Below are 23,262 nucleotides of genomic sequence, written 5' to 3' on the forward strand. Positions count from 1 at the left end.
ATATATATATATATATATATATATATATATACAAAGTGCTCCGTCGTATTTACAGAAAAAATGCATAAAAATAATATTGGGTCAGCTAATAAAAATGGAACTATTTTTTTTTTTTTTTGCTTAGCAAACATGTAATTTTGGTCACCTAAAGAAACTTGACCTCATGCTTTTGTTCATTTAATTTCTTTAGAAGTTGAAGTCTACTCACAAGTTATAATTGTAATTAACAAGTGGATTTAGAGTACTAAACTAAAGATAAATTTAGCATTCTCCTCTAGCTTCCGGTCTCATTTTTATGAAGAGAGTGAGGTATATTTATATATTTTATGAATGACAATGTTCGTAAATACTACATGAATCTAGATCACTCCATAAGACAGCCTAGAGTGATCCATTTGATCAGATGGTGTTTTATGAGTATTTAAGTGCCTCAATCATATTGGAATTAAATTATTTTGTGCTCGTTAGATTCATCTCATCGAGATATTTAATTTGACTATAAATTTACTGAATTTGAAGATCATTCAGCCCCACAAAATATATTTTAATGTTCGTGTTATGCTGTAAGTGTGTGATTTGGGCTCACTTTGACTCCGATCGAAATATGTTTGATGTTATTTGGTTCTTCTTATCAAGTCACATAATTTAAATAGAGTGCATGTAATTAAATATTTTGAGTTCTCATGCATGATTAATATAATTTTTTGATAATGTATCAATAAATATTAAATTTTAGATATTAGATATGTAAATATATAGTACTTTTGTGATATATTCTCTAAAATGTTTATATAAATATAAATATATATAAGATACACTCCTGAATTTAATTAACAAGATTATAAATAAACTAAATTAATTAGTTGTTGTACAAATTGACTCAAGCTTAAATTTAATTTTGAATTGAAATGGTTTGCCTTTAAAATGGACATATTTCAAAGAATACGAGCTATAGATATATATATATATATATATATATATATATAGAAAAAGGGAGTGGGGAATGATCGAAGGCAATTAGGCAAGTCTCGTCCATCCTTAGGTGTGCTAAATATTCGAGTACCGCACCATACACACGAGGGGATTCAAACCCTTGACATGAGGGAACTTACGAGCTTAAGAAAGGCTGCTCTACCAACGCGCGTGCGTACGCACACACAGATATTTTTTGGACATTTACATAATTACATACATATCACGAATCATATAAATTTACATATTTAACATTTAAATTTTATTTTTAACATTTATATCGCTCAAAAATTTTTTATCTCATAAGAAAATATTATTATTTTAAACCCACTTTTCATACGTAAATAAAAAAACTATTACTCTAAAATTAAAGTTTAATTATTAGATATATAAATACATAAATTTAAGTAATATGTATATGCAAACCTTCTTATGAGACTGTTTGATTTGATGTAAAATGGGTAAAATAAAATAAATTCAGGAGTTTTAAGTTTTTCTTGTTTGATAAGAAATAAGCTTGATGTGTGCTAGAAAATTTGCGGCAGTAGATTAATGGATTAGCGTTACACGAGAATTCAACACACTTTCAGGTAAAAAAACAACTAGTATGACACCATAAATTTTTATGTGAAAAACTCGTAAAAGGAAAAAACCACGAGATCTAGCATAGCTGAAAAAAAAGCATTATAAACTGGATTTTACAAGCACAGTCCCTCGTACCATAGGCGGGAAAGGGTTAAACACTCTTTGGAGTTACAACATCAGTGTACGAATGAACTTATTGTACGAAGTGAGCGACAACGATGGTGATTGGTGGAGGCCAGCAATTGGTGGTTGACGGTGACAGTAATGCTCGACGACGGCCGGTGGTTCTCGACAGTCGACAGTGGTCGACAGCGGTGGGCGGTGATCGACGGAGGTTGGCGGGTGTCGATGGTGGTCAACAATGGTCAACGTTGATCAACGGTGATTGACGACAGCGAGCGGTGATTGACGGTGATAGATGTGGTGTTAGACTTCAGCTACCTCTCAAAGATTTAAGATCTCTTTCAAGCCTCCCCCCTCTCTCATTAGAGGGGTGGGGCTCTATTTGTAGTGTTATAAGTGCAAGAAATGCACAAATATTAATCACTTGGATCGGGCGGTCCGAAGGGCTTCCTTCGATTGATAAACATTTGAGTGCCTGAACGATGTCAGAACTGAGCAATCTTAGGCTCGTTCAATTCATCTTGTCGAGACACTCAATTCAATTATAGACTTATTAGATTCGGCATTTGTTAACCTTCTACATATGACCATAGAACTTTCAAGAGTGGTTTAATAATGTGATTTGACTCGAATTGGACTAATTTTGATAACATTGGGTTTTTCTTGTCGATTCGGTCAATTTGACTATACATTTGTTGAAATTAGAGTTCTGGATGAGTTTTTAGCGATATTTGAATATTTCTTGCAAAAAAATCTTCCTCGAGATCTATGTCATGCTTTTAGGTTCGTGTCGGATGATGAAAATTTTGCTAGAGATGTACAGTTACCCTCATATTTTCGGTATATATATATATATATATATATATATAGAGAGAATTCATACAAGAATAATATAAACCTTGACATGTTGAAACGCAGCACAGTTGGCAGGGGATTTTTTCTTCACGCGGCGGGTGGCGGGTTAAATTCCTGCGCAAGATAAAAACATTAAGATTTTTCTACCGCGGGCCTGAAGCTGAAGATGGAAGGCGGCCCGTTTGGGGCTGTCCTGAAGCTGAAGAGACGGGCATTAGAGCCTTAACAACGGATTTAAGAATTCAAATTGCCGAATTTGGATCATATTTAGCTTAGTCAAAGAAGATGAATTTGAGTATATTTTGGGAGCCCAAATGATGAAATTTGAGTAGTTTTTTTAATGAGTTTTTAATTTTTTTTGAGATGCTGTTTTCTTAATAAGTTGGTTATTTTTATTTTCATTTTAATGAGACATCACAGAGGTGAACATTAGATATATTTTGATTAAGTTTATTAATGGAGCTACCAATCTATAGGGGTGAAAACGAGTCAAACACGAGCGAGCCCAGACTCAGCTGATGTTTCACTCGTTAAAAAATATCAATGTTCGTGTTCGACTTATTTATATTTTAAACATAAAAAAAAATGTTTGTGTTCGGCTCGCTTGCTTAGCCAGCCGAACACGATTTTTTCGCGAACAAAAAACCATTTTGACACCCCTACTCACGCATGCAGCTGTTTGGGGTGGAAACGAGCTGAGCATGAGCGAGCCTAGGGTCGACTTGTTAAAAAATAATATTGTTCGTGTTCGGCTCGTTTATATATCGAGCTCAAAAAGTTTGTTCGACAATGAATCATTTTGACAACCCCAGTCACGCAACCACAGGATGTTATGGGTAGAACGCGATTTAAATCTTATTATTTTTTTTAAAATATTCATTTAAATATAATATAATATATTTTTATTATATTTTTAATTAGTAAGTTGATTAATTATAAATCTTGTTTATCTTCTAGTCAATTAAATTATTTAATAATAATAGTCATTATATAAATATATCAAGCCAAAATGAGTCGAACACGAAAGAACAAAATTTTGTTTGTATTTGACTCATTTGTATATCAAGCGCAATAAAATTGTTCTTGTTTGGCTCATTTGTTCAACAAACGAATTGAATAAGAGCTACTTAACGAGCCGAACACAAGCTGTTCACGAATAATGAGCCATTTTAACAGCCTTACTAATCTATTTGTTAATGATTCTAAGGCTTCTATTATTTTTTTAAAAGTTTGTTGATGAAATTACTCAAAATAAAATTTGCAATATTTGTGATTTTATGATTAAATTGTTGTCATGGTATTTTTCTTCCTGAAAGGATATTTCTAAGAAAGCTTCTAAAATGAGACATCACTTAACATTTCAAGTCACTTTAAATAGCCTTCTTTCTTTCTTCTATGATACTTGGTATAATGACTCCTCTCTTAAAGAGTATTTTGGCAATATTATTTTCACATTTTAATTTTCCTCAAAATGCTATTCATAAAGATGTTACCATGGATGGAAATTAGAAGCTTGACTTTTTTTTTTATTAATGTCTTTAATTACTATTTAAATATAATTATTTCTATTATTATCAAAGATGGTGATTCTTGTCTTTAGGATTAAGTTAACTTTTATTCTCATAGGACTACTTATATTTCCTTTTATAATCATTTGTCATGTGTTGATTGGTTTAATCTTATTTGTTTTAAATGTCATTTTATCAAATATGTTATTCTTATTAAAAACTTGTGATATTTTACTATTAGACTAATGAATATTAATAACATTTATGTGTTATGTGACAATGATTTAAAAATTACCCATGCTCATTTTTTCTTTAAATGTTAATTTTCTCATTGTCTGCTGAATAAGTGTGCGTTTTATGATAAATTTTTTATTGTCTCTTCAAATTTTTTTTTTCAATTTTTATATTATATTGATATTATTTTCTATAAAATGCAAAGAAGATATCATCTTTTAGCTATGCAAGTGAATCTCTATCACATTTAGTTAGAAAGAAATTGGAGAATTTTCATGAATATTTTTGGTCCTTTTGATAGTCTTAATCATTGTATCCATGGGATGATTATCTTAAAGAGTAGGAATTAGAAATTTAAGAGAGATACTCCTATTTGTGTTAGTAATTTTTATAAGCTTTAAGTTTTGTGTATGTGGGGTTTTGTTGGTTGTTTGTGTTGGGTATTTTAGCTGTTTGAGTTTAGTTTCTTTGTGGTTTTATTGTGTTTGGCTTCTTTTTTATTGTTTTTGTTTTGAGTTTGGTTTCTGATTTGATTTTTTTCTCTTTTATGTTTATATCACTTTTATTATTATTATTATTATTATTATTATTATTTGTTTAGTAGTTGTTGAGTTTTGTTTTTCTTTATTCTTTTTATCTTCCTTTCTTTTATTTTGGTGTTATTTCCCTTTTTTATTTTTTTCTTATTTTGTCGGATATTTTATTGATGATATGGTTACTACTTTTTATTCTTTAATTTTTAGGTTGTTTTTTTTTGTTGTTATGATGCACCCTATCATTTCTAAGAGTTTTAACCGTTCTTTGAAATTTTTCATGTTTTGCTCGTTTACATTATTAGATTGTATTTGTTTAATTATTGGATGGTCTCTTGAGTCTTTTTTTTGTTCTTGTCTTACAATCTTTGTAATATCTGGTGATTCGATTGTGTATTAGATAGTTTATTCCTTTGAATTTGGATGGATTCTTTGAGACTGATCTGCATTGGTTGAGCTCCTTCTTGCTTTAATTTCTTTTGATTGTTCATGGGGTTTTTGTTTCATTCCCTGTTTGATGGTTTTTTTTGTTAGACTCTCTATTCAGTGGTTGTTGGATGGGAGATTGTTGTTTGACGAGTTCTTTTTCTTAGTTGTTCTCAGGTGTGAGCACTGATTAAAGGGAGCTCTTGGCAGATTTTTTGCCGTCTCTAGAGTTCTATTTTCATGCTGGCTCTAAGGAGTTCTTGTTTGCAAGCAACTTTTTTCGATGATTATTAGTTGATGATGTTGTTTGAAGAGTTCTTTTTCCTTGGACGCTCTTCGGTGATTCTGCTGATTGGAGTGTTCTACTCGTGAATGCTCTACAACGATGTCGCTATTTGTAGAGGTTTCTGTTTGTTTGGATTGTTCTCGGTTTTGCGGTGCTTCGTAATAGTTGTAGTTGGTTTCTTTTTTTCTTCTCTTATGTGGATTGATTCATTCTAGACTTGTTTGATTTTGAGTTGTGTTGTATTTGTGATCTATGACTATATTTCATTTTTGTTTTTAATAAAAAATAAAAAGCTCTGCATTAAAAAATCACCCAAAATGTGCGATTCTCCATTGAGTGGTAGGCATGTAAATATTCTAATTCGAAATTTGTAGTTTGTAGATGAGCATTTGTCTGCTTCACCAAATGAGCATTTGTCTAAGAAGGAACAACTAACTGAAATAAATCCATTTCTTCTTCTGTCGTTGATGGTTACATATGAGAACATTAAATGCACACAAGAATGAGCCATGGAAACAACTACATATAGCTTTGAAATTTGAGAGAGGTTAATGTATGGAGATATGATGGAAAAAAAAATAGTAGGCGTACACTTTAAAACGATCTTCAAGAATCTCGAGATGTTGAGAAAATTAGGGCGAAGAAAACAGCAATCGACACAAATCCAGAAGGACACAGAGATTTAACGAGGTTCGACAAAGATGTCTACGTCGTCGGGAGCAGAACGACGGTTCCTTTCAATATTCAGAAAAGAGATTACAGAATAGAGGGATACCTCCTGAAGTTACTAACATGCCTATTTATAACCCCAGGAGTAAATCTTAGGCACAATATGTAATTACAACATTACCCCTGTACCATACCGCGGGACTTTGCCCCTGCACCCCAACCCACGTAACTTCCCAATTTGGACAGATTCTTCCGCTCCGCTCCGCTCCGCTTCGATCCAGCGTCTGTCTCTATATGGTATATGAGTCATATCATAACACGAGATGACCTAACGGTCCAAATTAAAAAAGATGAATCGAGAATCATCCCTCCTCAGACGGAAGGTTACAAGTGCTCATGCTAGCTGAACCGATCGAAATGTCTAAATGTTCCTAAGCAATCAGAGATCTAGATGATTTACATACATACCACTCAATTTATATGTACTTACATATCTAAAACCTAAACTTCAATTTTTAGATACATGCCATATTTTTTTATGCATGAAAATGTGTGTTTTACTTTTAAAACAGTTAAAATAATTATAATTTTTATGTGATATAAGCCATTTTGGAGGTATAGATGTAAATCGTAATGATTACGTGTTAGATATATCGACACATTGGAAATTTTTAAAGATTTACATGCATACCACTCAATTATTATGCATGCACATATCTAACACTAGAACTTCAATTTTTAGTTCCTCCCCCTATGTATGAAGTTTTGGACAGAATATCCCGACCCTTTTTCTTTGGACAAAATATGTTAAATTTGAGAGTGAATTTTATGATACATAATTATTATTGATACGCTGCCAAAAAATTTTTATCATCAGACACGAATTTCGAGATAATATTTTGAACAAGAAATATTCAAATCTTGATAAAAAGTCATCTAAAGCTTCAATTTTAGTCAAACTGATTGGCTCGATGAGAAGGACTCAATGATATCAAGGTTAGTCCAATCCGAGTCAAATCAAGCCCAGATCAAGCGATTAAATCATTCTTGAAAGATTTTTGGACACATTTGAAAGATAAAAAAAATGTCGAATTCAGTGAGTTTATAGTCGAATTGAGTGTCTCGACAAGGCGAATCCAACGAGCCAAAAATTGCTCAATTCCGACATTGTTAAGGCACTCAAATGCCCATCAAACGTCATATGATCGAGAGAAGCTCTCCGGATCGTCCGATCAAAATGATTCATATTCCTGTATTAATTGCACCCAGAACATTATAAATAGAGGCCCACCCCTCACATGAGGGGAGGAGACTTGAGAGACAACTTGAGGCTCTGAGAATGAGCTCAAGTCTAACATCATCCCTGCCACCGCAAACTGCCGTCGACCACCACCGATCACGGCTGACCTCCGTCGATTACCGCCGACCGTCATCAACTATCGTCGCCCACCGCTAACCAGAGCTGTTAGTGGACGTTGTATCTCCGCAAATCTAGTAACTATTTCCCGTATGTGGGACAAGTGCCTTTGTTATCATCAACTTATAGTAAATTTTTTTAACTGGGTCAAAACCCCTTCATTTTTTCCTTTTACGAGTTTTCCACGTAAAAAACTTCTGGTGTCATCACAAGTTGATTCCCTTTCATCCAAATGCGTGTTGAATCCTCGTGCAACGCTAAAACGATAATCTATTATTCTACCGCCGCGAGTTTTCTAGCACACATCAATTATATATTTTTTAATTATATTAAACAATAAATATTATGAATATTAGTGTATAGCAAGCTTTTAAAATAGAAAAATTTGATCTAATTATTGTTGTTGAAAACATCTTGCAGGATATCATACTGAATATTATATTATTCAATCACAAACGAAGACATCTGCTAACACCATTTATTGAACAACTATTAAATAAATAGTTTGAAGAGACGGTTTCATATGATGTCATCCCACATGTTATTAATTAGAATATAATGCCCAAAAATGGTATTTAAGTACTTTCATATGATGGAATTTAATAATTTTAGGATTTATAAAGTGCATCACACAATTAATAGGAATATTAACATACATAGCACTTAATTCCAATGTATTTACATATCCTAACGCCTAAGCTTCAGTTTTACATATACATGCAGTCTTACCTATGCATGCAAATGTGCATTTCACATTTTAATAAGTCAAATTAATTCTATTTTTATGTCATGCAAATAGATTTGGAAAGTAAATTTTATGTGTTGGATATGTAAATTATGAGTAATTGGGTGGTATGCATGTAAATGCCTCTAATTATTATGGTCAAGTTATAATAACTTATTGTTGGAGTCAGATTTGTCGTGTGGCCTGCCTCCGAATGAGTGAATAGGGGTGTTTCCGGGTTTTTTAAGTTTTTTTATTCTTTGGAAAATAGAACTTACAATAAAAGAGAAGGGGAGAGAGTTCTCTTACATTGTAGGTTGAGAGAGGAGAGCGCAATGACCCTTTAATACATGTCAATAGTCTTCTGTTTATAGAATATAAAAATGGGGAGATAACATATTACATCTTTGTCTTTACTTTAAGAAGAGTAGTACAAGTTATTTTAGTCTTTCCTTGTTCAGATCTGTCGTTTTGGAGTCAATGGGGCTCGTTAGGTTCAGTCAGTCGGAGGAAAGGGGTGGCTGGCCGACTGGGTGCTGGTGGTCGGCCCAATGAGGTTGGTCATGGGCGGCCAACCCAAGGTTGGCCGACGAGTTGGTCATGGATGGTCAGCCAGAAGGAAAGCGGGCTGTTGGCATGACTCCAACGGTGGCTCATTTAGCTCGATAAGGACTCTGATATTTTTTGTCATACAATACACACACCCCACATGAAGGCAAAAAAGAAGTTGGCCTCAGCTTATATGTTTCCATCAGAAAAAAACATAGATTGAAAGGCGATTTTCACATACGGACATATATATCATCTGTTTATGCCATCACAATCCATGATTTATTTATAAGACTATTTTTAATTTACTTGATTAATTTTCCTTTTACTTTCTTTTTGTTTTGTTTATTTGGGGTTTATATCTTCAAGATATGATCTTTATTTAAAAAACCTTCTGTCAAACTTAATTAATGACAACCAACTTGATGAACATCAACTAATTTTATCTTACACGAATCTTGAGATATTTTTTAAATAAAGAAACATTTCGGTTCATATTAACAATCATCTACAACTCCGATTTTAACAAACTTAAAATCAAATTGGCCGTCTTGACGAGACGAACCTAATGATACCAAAATTGATCCAATCCAATCCGAATCAAGCCTGAATCAAGCTATATAACTACTTGTGAAGCTTTTGAGTGATTAATTGGAGAGTCAAATAGACTTTAATTTGACTTACCTATAGTTAAATAGAGTGTCTCAATGAGAGAAATCCAACGAGTCTAAGATCACTTGATTCTGAAGTCATTAAAACCATCAAATCATAAAAAAACTTCTATGACCAAGAGGAATGTGGGTCGTTCAATTGGGTGGTTACGAGATTTATTTGTTAAAGGACAAAAATGCCCATCTATTAGGGGCTATAAATAATCCCTCTCTCTTCACTTAAGAAAAATGAAGATAAGGAGTCTAATTTGACCGCCACCTACGGTCCGCCGCTAACCAACGCCGACCACCCTCTGCTAGCCATCGTTGGTAAACTGCTTATTAACAAAGTGCACTATTAAATTATGGAGTATCATGTTGAATTATTAAGTATCTTATTGAGTAACGAAAAACTTTATTGAGTAATGAAATATCTCAAATACTATTTAATGACTCACCTCAAACATGATGTACTAAAAAGCTAAAGATAACTCTCGATGGCAACTGCTTTAGAGTATTATCTACAAAATACAACAAATCTTTTTGTTTATTGTGTATAAACAAAAAATTATACTTTATGTAATTTTATAAGACTTTCCCAGATGTGAGATAAGATATATATATTTATACTTATAAACTTATAAAAGATCATATTTACTGGGCTACACCTCAATATTTTTTCCTTATTAGGCTTTCCACATATGAAGCCCTGGCGAATTCTCATGTTACTTTCTCATCATCTACTGTTAGTTTCTTATTATATGTGTTTGTTTGTGTTGAATTTTGGTACAACGCTGATGTTAAATTATTATCCTGCTTGCTTGAATTTCCTGACACATGACGCAACTTAAAAGTGATTTATAAATATTTCTTAAATTTACAATTCTCATTGCCCGCTTTTAAGTTGAAAATATTCTATTTATATCTCCTATATACATGCATGGTAGATATTTCCATTGATCAAAATCTCAAATGCTAGCACGCTTTTATTACATGAATAAGCAACATGCTTATAAAAGTTTTTTGTAATTAAGAATAAATAACTTATATAATGCATCATGTTTCTTATGATATAACTTTTATTATTGATAGCAGTGTTAAGTATGTTAGATAATGCTAAGCTTAATCCATAAGTTTGATATAGTGGCTCTAATTATGTCTAATCACACTTTCTTCTTCTCCACTTCCATAAGCATCTTTTATATTAATAGAGATCATGAGCTACACAACTTTTTAATCCATCATTTAGAAATCTTCTATCATTGATAGAATGTTTCACACCCAAGTTTGATCAACTAACTATCTTTATGATTACATGATATCAAGTATGATAATATATTATGTAAGAATCATAAGAACATGATTAAGCTATTTTTAACTTTTACTCTATTCTTATCTTTACTTGAAATCTTTTTTTAGCTATTTATACTTTATTGTGTCAAGCATGGCTTAATGATTATTATTGCACAAAGTTTTTATATGGAAGGTTAGCTGCCTTATTGATTATGACGATTAATTAGGCTACCTTTCAGTGAATCATAGTAATATTCCTTGATGTTTAGCCTAACAAAGTAAAATACAAGCATGTCATAAGTAATTGAAAGTATTTATTGGGGATATCATTGAGTCTAATTAACTTTATGGAACCTAATCCCTTTGAGAGTTTGGTCTACATGAGATATAGGCCATATGGATTTTTCATTTAACATGATTTGACTCGATCATAAATTCTTACTATTCTGATTATTTTATGTGCATTTTATATTAGTTTAGATAATATTCATTGGTCAAACTACATTAGATCTAATTTCTTTTTTTTTCTTCATGGAATCTCTTATATAAGAAAAACACATCATATTATCACTTTTCCTATTTAACAAAACAGTGGCATTGAGAAACATTTTAGGCGCAGAGAATTTCACAACATAACGAATTTTGAAGCTTTAACTAATGTTCGGAACCTCAACGAGATGTCTTTGAGATTTTGCTCATCTTAGAAGTTAAATTTTGAAGCTCATATACTTAATTTTGTTTAATTTTGTGTGTGAGATTTTTTTTTTTTCCATATAATTATAATATAATAAACTATAAAAAACTATCCATCTACCATATATGCTTGCACATAGAATTACTAAATTTTATTATATAATTTTTATAATGAAGCTCTTTTAACTATCTTTTAAAGTTATTTTGCTTTATTCTTATACATTTGCTAATGAAATATAACATCTAATTTTATAATTATGAAATCTATTAAATTAAAAGAAAAATTACATATCACTTACTTTTTTTGTCCTCTCATATATTGAACATACTTGTTTTCTTGTAAAATTATATTTTATTGTAAGATTGTGTATGTGATTTATATGACAGATAATACGAGTGACGTATATTATTCTGTACGTATGAACCTTCCTCAAAACTACTTGGATGTGATTTGGATTTACGTTAAACATGATTTTTAAAATCATCTTCATAGATGGATTTTAATAACCCCACGAGTGACGTCTGAGACGACGAGCGACGTTCTGTAAATTCGCCTCGTATGTGGATATAATAAATCCAGATTTATGTTATAAGATAGATGAAAAACTAATAAATTAATTGAACATGTGAGATTTTTGTTAAGTATTATAATAGAAAATAATTTATTCCTATAAGAAGTTATGAGGAATAAATTATTTCCATAATTTAAGGAGATATTTCCTTTCTTATTTTATATTTATTTCCTTATATTAAGAATTATTTGGTTTCCTATTTTATGTTATTTTATATATCTCCTAATAATTAATATGAATTAATTATTGGAGATATTATATGATATATCTTTCCTTTCATATAATTTCCTTTTTATTATTTTTCCTATTATAGAGTTCTTGTAAGAGTTATTTATACTTTCGTTTATATCAATGAAATAATTGAGTATTTCACTTTATTCCGCATTATTCTGAAATTATATTGGATTTAGTTTCTATACTTATTATGCTTGATAAAATTTAAGTTAAATTCATGACTAATTCACATAAATAGCATCCTATCAAACACAATTTATTTTTTCTTTCGGATAAGTTGCCCATCAGCAAGAGTAGAAGCTAAAGTCATATACCAAACGTACGAATACCCGACAATATTGAGGCCAATACCATCCGTACCACAATACCACAGATATTTCCTCTTCATCCCGGCTGAACTACAATTCCTAGAAATCTGAAGCACTCCACTTACTTTATCTGTCATCTCTGCGTGTAGTTGCCGCGGCAAAACCTTCTCATAGAGGAAAGAGTTTGCGCATCCAAGTGGAAATGGAGATGGCGTGCCAGCTTCAACGGCCACTTGGTTGCAAAGTAGCGACCATGGACTGCTCGCGTTTAAGGATCAGACCGACCATTGGGGTCTTGAATGTATCGCATCTTTCCTTCTTATGAGCTTGCAATTTAGTTGTTGTCGATGATTTCTTTTTCCCTCTTGCTTTGTGGTTTGGATTTGTTCATGAATTTGGATTTATTACTTCTTTGGATTTGCAATTTGTGGACTAATACTTCAGTGAGTGGTGTTATTACGTATTATTTTTGCATAAGAAGCTCTGTTCAGGATTAAGAAGCTGGATTCAGTTAGTCGGTTTAGGTGCGTCGTCCCTGGTTGATTACTACTACGTTTTTTGTTTTTTTTTTTGTTTTCGTTCTGTACTTCTTCTTTCTATTAGCTATTTTTGAAGGTGTATTTCGAGTTATTCATTGAAAATTAGATTTTAATGGTGCGGATGACTTAGTTGATAATGATTTTGGAAGTTGTTGTCCAAATCTTTGGACCAAATCACTCCTAGATTAAATTTATGCTGCAGCACTCTAACTTTAAGAAAAGAATATTTTTTTTTATTTTTTAATTTTTTTTCAGTGGGTCATTTAGGCTCATTGTCATGGTTGCGCGAAACTCTAAAGAAAACCAGATTAAATGGATTTGTTGCTATATTTTAATACTTCAAATTCTAATTAAACGGTCAGGTTTGGTATATTTCTGGCTAATATATAACGTAAGCTATAGTTTTTGTGGGGATCATCTCTTTTTATTGATGCCTTGTTTTTTTCTTATTTCTTTTTTTTTTGTTTTGTTTTCAGTCATTAGAAAGCAATGATCTTGCAATAGCAAGAACTGTGGCGCCCATGAGAGCAAGTTCTGGCAAGTTGCTGTTTTGTGTTGTCATTTTTCTTTTTCATAATCATACTTCTGTATCTAAACTGCATTCATTTCAGACAACTCGAGGAAACGTCCTAGAAAAAGTGCAATTCCCAGGACTAATGTTTCTGCTCCTAAAGGTTTTGCACCTAGACCTCAGGTTGGAAGAAGCACTCAGAAGAAAGATCGTGATCCTGATGAGGAGGAGCAATCTGGCAGTTCTCAGTCTAGTAAGAACTTATCTTTCGCTAGCAGTTCTTGGTAATTACTGCTGATAGAAAACCATAAGTAGTCGTTTTCATTCTATATCAATTCTACTGGCAATGTAGTAAAAAGCAGAACTAAGTTATCGGACGACGGTGAAGCAAGAGGTCAGGTTGATGCTGATTTAGAGCTGGTAGAGAAACTATACAGCAACGAGGATGAGAGAGATGAAATAGGTACAATGATGCTGGAAGAAACAATTGTTTATGATGATGAAAACTTTGAGAAAGGAAGGGTGAGGAATGATGAGAGTTTACAACAGGAAAAAATATCTGAATTTTCAGGTAATTCTTGTCTCGGTGCATCAAAAGTTCAGGGTCAAATGGAAAAGTTGGTAATTACAGAAAACCATAAAGCTGCAGGTTACAACAAGAAGGTGGGAGTAGCCATGGTTGAAGATGATGCTAGTATAGGTCAGTATGATGGGCAAAGTGAACTTTATGATGTATCATCAACTGAAAAAAAGGTTGAGATGGAAGCACAGGCGCGTAGGAAATTTTTAGAGGGTCTTGCTAATGAAAATTTTGCCAGTGGGATCAAGTTTTTTGTTTTCCCAAAAGTCATAAAAGCGGATCAAATGATTGAAGTGTTCTTTAATCGAGCTTTATCACTTTTGGCAAATGAACCTGATGTTTTCATAAGTGGCGCCTTTAATAACTGGAGATGGAAGAATTTCACTGAAAAGATGCGTAGAAGTGATCTTAATGGGGACTGGTGGTCTTGCCAGATTTATGTTCCCAAAGAGGCTTACAAAATGGATTTTGTATTCTTCAATGGTGGAAATGTCTATGAAAATAATAACCTGAATGATTTTTCTAAACCTGTTGAGGGTGAAATGGATGAATATGCATTTGAAGATTTATTGCTTGAAGAGCAGCGGCGAGGACTTGAAAAAATCGCTGCTGAGCAAGCTGAGAAGGAGAGAGTTGTTGAAGAGCAGCGTCGTAGGGAGGTGGAACGGGATGTCATGGATACTATCAGAACACAGGCAAAATTCGAGGTGAAGAAAATGCAGGAAGCTTGTCAAAGAGTGATGACATCGGCTGTGGAGTCTGTTGATGGTTTATGGCATATAGAACATAGTTTATTTAAGGGGAAAAATGTGATTCGATTATTCTACAACCGAAAGTCTCGTGCGCTCGAACATTCTTCAAATATTTGGATTCATGGTGGTTACAACAATTGGATAGAGGGTTTGTCCATCATTGAAAGGCTTAATAAATCTGAGAAGTATGATGGCTGGTGGTATGTAGATGGTATGTACAAAATTAACTTAATCTTTTATCTTTCTTTTATATTTTATCAACAAATAAAGGTTCTTGTGACCTTAATTTAATATTCACATATAGTTTCTCTGATTTTTAATTTTCATGCTTCATGCATGCTAAACTTTTTTTTTAAGCTCCTTCAAAGCGTGCCTTAGGCTTAAGCTTGCTGACTCAACATGCAAAGTGCGGTCTACATTGTTGTCATGTGGAGTGACTATGGGCTTACAAGTCATTGGATGTGCTAAGTGCATTTGTGTTAGAGCGGTGAACAAAAAGCCTTTGGAAAAAAAAACCCGTACTATAAAAAAGTCAAAGTAGAAAATGTCTCAATTTTTTTGACATGATGTGGGCCACCAATGATGACATATTCTGTTGGTTTGTGATTAGTTCCACGCTATCTAGAGGGATGCAATTTTAATTGAATTTTGAATTTCTAAAATTAAAATCCCACAAGATGGTGTGGTGTTGCATAAGTTTTGTGATGTACAAGTCTCATATGAATTTGATTGCAATGAGAGAGTGTGATGTTTTACATCTTATTGTAGGCTTGTAATGGGTTCACATTTTGTATCATTGTAGAGGTGAGATATAATTATCAACCATATATCCTTTTTTTGCATTGATGGGGAGGTTTCTTATATGGTCTTTAATGGCATGCATTATAGGCCCTTTAATTGTTGGTTAAACTGATTGTGCCGATGCCACTATATTATTGCTACGATCGAAGTCCATATGTTCTTCGATGACATGCATTTGTGCTTCTAGCTATGCTTGATGCAATTGATAGGGCACAAAACTCTCAATTAGTCAGTGTTAATCTGAAATTGCCCCTCAACCATTTTTCACTTTGAGTTTATTAGGTCTTTATATATGATGCAACCTATGGTTGCTAACAATGATCATTTGGTCAAGTTGGGTCTACCACATTTATTTACTAAATAGACTGATGATTTATAACTTATTTGGAATGATAAAAGTATGAGATTTTAATCTGATTTTTCTTTATCCTCTCAACCAATCGCTTTTGAGAACAATACTTGATGTCCTCTTCTCATCCACCAAAAAGCCATGCAAGGATACATTTATAAGTGCCAATACCACTAGCCTTAATATTTTGGTAGTTCTTTGTCGTTATTTAATTTTTCTCTAGAATATCAAAGAAAATCTTAAGGCCTTTTTGACATCACTTTTTATTTTTATTTTTTTCTTTCTAACATTTTAAACAAAACAATTTTGGTTAGTGTTTTGTAATTATTTTTAATTTTTATATTAAAAAATAAATCAAGTTCTTTTTAAAAATAAATCAAGCTCTTTTTACAAATAAATCAAGTTAGTTTTAAAAATACGAAAAATAGTTTATTGGCAATTTAATTATTTTTAAATTGAAACCTCTTGCGCACACCGCCGACTAACCCCACAACTGCTACTAATTGACCTTGTTATTGTTGCCATCTACCTCTATTCCTATTGTATGCTAAACTCATGCTAGTCAACCATCAACCAGATTTCTCAGCTGATGATGTGTTACTTTGGTCTACCGACACATCTGATTGTGGCTTTGCCGCCCTCTTACAATTGAATATAAATGGATTTCTGCGACATTCATTAAGAAAAAATAAAGTTAATTTATATTTAAGCTACCAAATATATTTTTTATTTTATGCAAAGACATAAACAAAGTATAGAAACAAAACTTTAAAAAATAAAAGACGATCTCAAATTCTCTCAAAAATTTCTCACCCCTTATCTCTCAGGATGGGTAGGCTTTTCGAAGGTTTCACCGACATGCAATTGCTAGTACCTAGATCTTTGTTGCCTTGTGATTCAATCTTTATCACTCATATTAAGTTTCCCATCATTTCAAGTTCTATTAGAAATAAAATTTGAAAGAAGAAATACAAGATCATCATGTTTCTTCTCAAAAACCTTTGAGTTGTGTTTCTACCTCAATACCTTTGCTTTCTATTTTTCTAGAATGAGAATGAGTTATTCAGAAATGCCTACTTTAAAGGAGGCATTACACCTTAAGAAATGAAAGGTAGAATCAAATGTTTTGTGACCTTTTTGGTTTCTCTTCAACAATGGCTATCACTAATATCTCAAGGGTCTCAACACCATTTAATTGGTGGGTTTATCCAAACCTTGAGGCTTGACGCCCTTTCTCCAATTTCTCTCCCATTTGCAATTGCTGTCAATATCTTTCTTACTGCCATTCTTTTTACAACAATTAGGGTTTTATAGAAGGTTATGATTTCTTCTAAGATGGTGGTGAGAATGCTTCCCTTAATCATCTTATCCTCTCAGTCTTTCCAGATTGGCTCCTTCCAAACAGACATCGAGTTCTTTTGAGTGATTAGTTCTCTCTAAGCTATGTCTTTACTTTACTCTTAGACTTATAATTACTTATTAAATTTGATATGGGAGATCAAATCAAATGTCTATAGGCCAAGAGATGATGGTTTTTTACTTTATTATGTAGAAGAAAAGCATTGATGATATGATTCCTATTTTTCTTTTTCAATTGTCTACGAGGGAAACTCTGTAGGATATTATTAAAGTGATCTATGATTTGCGTAATATATCAAGGGAAATTGCTGCTGAGCTACAAAACTATAGCAATTGAAATTGCATCTTCTTCTTAACCATCTTGACATGAATCCAAACAATCCATATTTTTTAGTCTTAATTTAGAATTGAATGGATTGAGCCTGGTATACTATTAAGAACTTGGTTGAATCACTTATGCCACACTTATATGATCCTTACCATATCGATCTTTATCCACATCGATTGGGAGCAAGGGATGTTGAGGTGGAATTGTTAAATTTAAATACATTTAATGTTCAAGTGACTAACCTATCCTTTTGTAGCCATAAGGAAAATTAGCGAGTTCGAGTAGTTAGGAACTAGTGTTTACAACAACAAACAACAACAAACAACAACAAACAAAATTTTGTCCTACTAAGTGGGGTTAGCTACATGAACAATGTAAGATGACTCTCTCAAATCTTATCCGCAACTGGAGCTACACCAACCCTGTCACGGAGATATGCATTTCGCATTTTGTCTCTAAGTGTCAAGTCACTCATCCACCTAAGCATTCTCATCTTAGCAACACATTACCTTATTTTATGCTTCTCTTTTAAAGGCTAATGTATTGCAGGTCTCACCACTATCTTATAAATTTTCCTGTAAGTCTAAGCAATACTTTTCTATCACACAATAGGCCCGATGCATTCCTCCACTTCAACCGACCAACTTGAACCAACTTGAAAATAGGCCCGATGCATTCCTCCACTTCAACCGACCAACTTGAATTCTACTAATAACATCCCCATCTATATCACTATCACTTTGAACAATAAACCTGAGATATCTAAAATGTTCACGCCTTTTAATGATTTGATCGCCCATTTTTACAACTCTGCCACTAGTGCTACTACTACTAAAATTACATTCAATGCAGTCAATTTTAGATCTACTTAAACGAAGGTTTTTAGACTCATTCAAGTTTCTTCTGAACTTTCTCTCTAATCTTATCCGCAAGAAGGATATCATCAGCAAAAAATATATACCATAATACATCCTACTGTAAATGTTGAGAAAACATCCATAACTAAAGCAAAAAGATGCGGGCTTAGAGCCAATCCCTGATGTAATCCAACTGAAATAAGAAAACACTTGTTTAAACATTCTTCTGTTCGAACACAAGTAACAACTCTAGTATACATATCCGTAATGACTAGAATATAAGTAAATCAATACATTTCTTCTCTAGAACTCTCTAAAGTACTTCTATGGGGACCTTATCGTAAGTTATTTCTAAATCAATAAAAATCATATATAGATCATTCTTACTCTCTATACTTCTCCATCAAACCTCTCAATAAATGCATAGCTTCCATAGTAGACCTGCCAGGCATATCCAACATAAATCCAAATTAATTATGAGAAATCTTTGTATCACGTCTTAACGTATGTTCAATTATTCTCTCCCGTAATTTTAAAGTACGACACATCAACTGATTAATTTACAGACTCTTGTACATTGCCTTTATTTTTAAAAATGCGAACCAAAATACTCTTCCTCCGCTTCTCATACATCTTTTAAGTTTTTAAAATAATACAAAAGAGTTTAGTAAACCAAGAAACTCCAAAATCTCCAAAATATTTCCATACTTCAATTGGATATTATCAGGTCCTACTGATTTTTCACCCTTAGTTTTCTTTAAATCCTCAAACTCTTTTTTACTAATGTGATGGTAAAAGTAATATATTTTATCATTATTAATGATATTAATATCACAAATATCGGTCATAATTTCAGAAACTTCATTAAAAAGTTTATCAAATTAGCTCACCCATCTATGTTGAATATCTTCCTCTAAGAAAAAAAACTTTTTGATTTTCATTTTTAATACAATTTACTTGAATAAATATTTTCTTTTTTTTGCTCTTTGTTTGGCTAGTTTAGACATATATTTATCATCATCTTAAATATCCAATTTATTATAAAGATCATTAAAAACAAAATGTTTAGCGACAAATTTATCTTAGATTCTCTGCAAGTCATCTTATATTTATTCCAGTTCTTTATGCTTTTACATTTAAACAAATTTTTATAACATAATTTCTTATATTTTATCTTTCTTATATTTTATCTTTATCTTTTCTTGCATATTATTATTTCATCACCAGCAATTTGTATTTATAAAAACTTTTACTTTTGATTCTCAAAGTATAACTTTTGCCACTTGTTTAATAATGCTTGTTACTTTATCCCACATAAAATTAGCTTCTTTATGTACATTCTAAATCTTGAAATCTTGAATTTTATTCATAAAATAATTTTTTTGTCTTTTAGGAGCACTCATATAATTCTATAACAATGTTTTATCGTATTATTTGTCTTACAAGTCATCATCTTAAAATCTAGAACTAATAATCAATGTTGAATACTTAAATTTTTACTTGGTATGATCTTATAATCTTTGCATTCTCGACAATATCTTGTCCTCATAAGGAAATAATCAAATTGTGTTTTATTAGAATTATTCTTATAAGTAATAAAATGCTCATAATTTCTCTTAAATAAAGTATTAGTAATAATAAAATCATATGCTAAAAAGAAATCTAATAAGGTTCTATGTTCTTCATTAATCATACCAAAACTGTAACCATCATAAATATTTCTAAAATCTTCGACTACTCTACCAACATGTCCCAATAAAAGTTCTTTCTTTAAGAGGTATTATTTGTATTAATTCTTCTAGGTTATTCTAAATTTTTTTTTAAACTTATATTTAAACTTACTTGAGAAGCATAAGCACTTCTAACGTTAAAAACTAATAATATTAATAACAGTCTTTGGGGCTATAATTATATTTCCAATTTTATTAATTTTTACAACACCATCTTTTAAACTCTTATTAATAATTATACCACTCCATTTATAGTGCGGCTTTCACCTGAATACCAAAATTCAAAACCTAAGTTATCAATCACCATAGCCTTTTCTCCATTCCATTTAGTTTCTTGAATACATAAGATATTTTTCTTCCTATGAACCATAATATTTACTAATTCCATTAATTTACCTATGAGATTATATTTATTACAAGATCCTATCTTAATATTAGTTTCATAGACTAAATTCTTTGCCCGCATCCGTCCATAATAAGGGTACCCTTGCTTATTTGATACTATGCCTGGGCACCGGTGTAGCGGTCATTTCACTCTTTTCATTGTATTCAGGCCATGCAGCGCGTCGCTTGCAGAGGACAGTCTATCATTTACATAAGAGTGTAAAGGATTCATGATTTTTCGACAAAAAATTTAAGTTTGTTGTCGACTATCTAACTCAACCCTTCATTTTTTGCACCCGGCTCTTGAGATCCGGCAATGACAGTGTTAGTTAGGAACTAGTGGTTAAAAAAATTATATAGTTTTTTTATTTAAAAACTTTCATTTTTTGCATTGGATTAAAAACAAATGAAGATAATTTGATCAAAATTGGATTCGAGTCGTTCTTCAAAACCGAACTGAATCATTGGCTCAATCCAGTTCTAGGCGAAAAGGTTTTGTATATGGACCGAATCAGTGCATGATTGAACCCGTTGAATCACCTGGTTCGTTCCAATTTTAAAAAAATTACATTTTAGAAGGTATACATACATACATACATACATATATATATATATATATACATATATATTTGAGAAAGTCCAAATGCTAATATATTAAATAAAAAGTAGGGTACAGATAGATTGTGTGGGAGATCCCAAACATGACACCCTGCCCACATAATAACCACCATATCAAATGGTTCCAAAAAGAGAAAATACAACAAAATACATAAGAGACCTAAAGAAAAAACCAAAATGTGCCAAAATACAGAGTATCAGGTAGCTGGAGAGCGACTCAATTTTGACTTGCCTCTGCCTCTAGTTCTAGGGAAGCAGCCAGCTAATAAATTAGTATGATGAGTGCCATTTCTAGTAGAAACCAATGTATCATCCAATAAATTCCTGAGCTCGAGTCGTCCTCCGTTTTTCTTCTTCCTCCTGGAATAGACCTGTCATTCCTCATTCGAAGATTGACTCACTTGATTAGTGGAATGATTTAAAGTGTGCAGGATATGTGTAGGTTGTTGAACATTCGAAGCAATTACTTGTTGAACCAGTTGATCTTTTATCAGATCAAAGGAACACTCTCGTGTGTTTTGGCATGTAAGTGGACCTTCTTCAATAATAGTGAGTGGTATCAACACATTTGGATCTATACATGTAGTATGGTGTTCTTCATCTAGAACTACGGTGTTGGAAAGAAGATCATATTGCACCTTCTCAGTAAGGATGGTAGATGACTGATCTTTAGTGATATTCGGCTTTAGATGATGATGCAAACGATAACAAATAATAGAACTGTGGCCAAACATACTACAATAAAAGCAATAAGAAGGGTGTGGTTTTATTTCAACCTTTTGCCAATACCCATTGTGAGTGGTTCCAATCCATATCTCATCCGCTCATCTGGAGCTGTTTGAGTGATATCTCTCTCAACTAACATAAAAACCACAGAGGTCTGGTGACAGTAAACGTAAGACTATCAACCTTGAGAGGTTTACCATAGGCAGTTGCTAAAGAGTAGATAATTTCTATGTTGAACAGATATAATTTTAACCCCATAAACTTTATCCAAACAGGAATGATATGAGACACCGTTTTTGGATCAAAATCAACAGTCCATTTCAAAATTTTCGTAAAATGATTGTTAGTCTTGATAATTTTTTGAGAGAAAATGCGAGTGTTGTCGGCATCGTGAGATAACTAAAGAAGTATATGTCGACCGTCAAGTAAGCCAATATTCAAACTGTCCAATAACTTCATAACATCAAACTCTTTCCGAGTGATCTCCAGTTTTGGGTGACCATAAAGAAATTTTTCCACTAGAGCAAAATGCCAAAAGGACGCAAAAGTGCTGGTTTCAACCTCGGTGAGAATAAGAGCAGACTTCCCATTTTTTTTGCCAAGCTTTTTAATGAAAGTGTGATCATCACCATCTTCAAGAGCCTCGTGGAAAGATTGTGGAACATTGCAGGACTTACCGATATCAAAACCAGACTCTTAACCTGAAAGAGGGGCACGAGTAGGAATAGGAAAGTCGCCAGCAAGGACAGTTGCATAGGAACAGAGCGTCGAGACCATCTCCCCCACAAGATGGCCATGGTCAGAAAAGAGCGGCTTTGGCTGGCCCGAGGGAAAACTTCGGGCACTGTCTGTCGGGCAGGAGAGCACCAGTTGCGTCGTCTGGAGCGAGCGAGGAGACGACTGCGAAGGAGAAGTGTCGTCGACTACGGGAGACTACTGCGAGAAATAACGCCGTCGTCTATGGGATCAGATAATGTCGGCTGGAGCGATCTTCGTCGACTACAGGAGACGATAGGGAGCGATCGACTTCGATTAGAGAGACTGAGAGCTGCGTGTACGTGAAAACGTTGTCATGGGAGACGACGAAGAGGATGGGG

At 32.8% G+C, this 23,262-nt stretch overlaps 1 protein-coding gene across 1 annotated transcript in view; it reads left to right on the top strand.

Annotated features, from left to right (window-relative positions):
* The first annotated feature begins 12,691 nt into the window (after window positions 1-12,691).
* LOC110027521 (starch synthase 3, chloroplastic/amyloplastic) overlaps window positions 12,692-23,262 on the top strand; it is a 115,136-nt gene continuing 104,565 nt past the window's right edge. The window contains 4 exon segments of the mRNA XM_020728991.1: window positions 12,692-12,932; window positions 13,647-13,707; window positions 13,782-13,934; window positions 14,034-15,224. Coding sequence (XP_020584650.1) covers window positions 12,834-12,932; window positions 13,647-13,707; window positions 13,782-13,934; window positions 14,034-15,224 — 1,504 coding nt within the window. The 5' untranslated portion in view covers window positions 12,692-12,833.

This window comes from Phalaenopsis equestris, unplaced genomic scaffold (assembly GCF_001263595.1).
Source record: "Phalaenopsis equestris unplaced genomic scaffold, ASM126359v1 Scaffold000428, whole genome shotgun sequence".
Taxonomy (NCBI): Eukaryota; Viridiplantae; Streptophyta; class Magnoliopsida; order Asparagales; family Orchidaceae; genus Phalaenopsis; species Phalaenopsis equestris.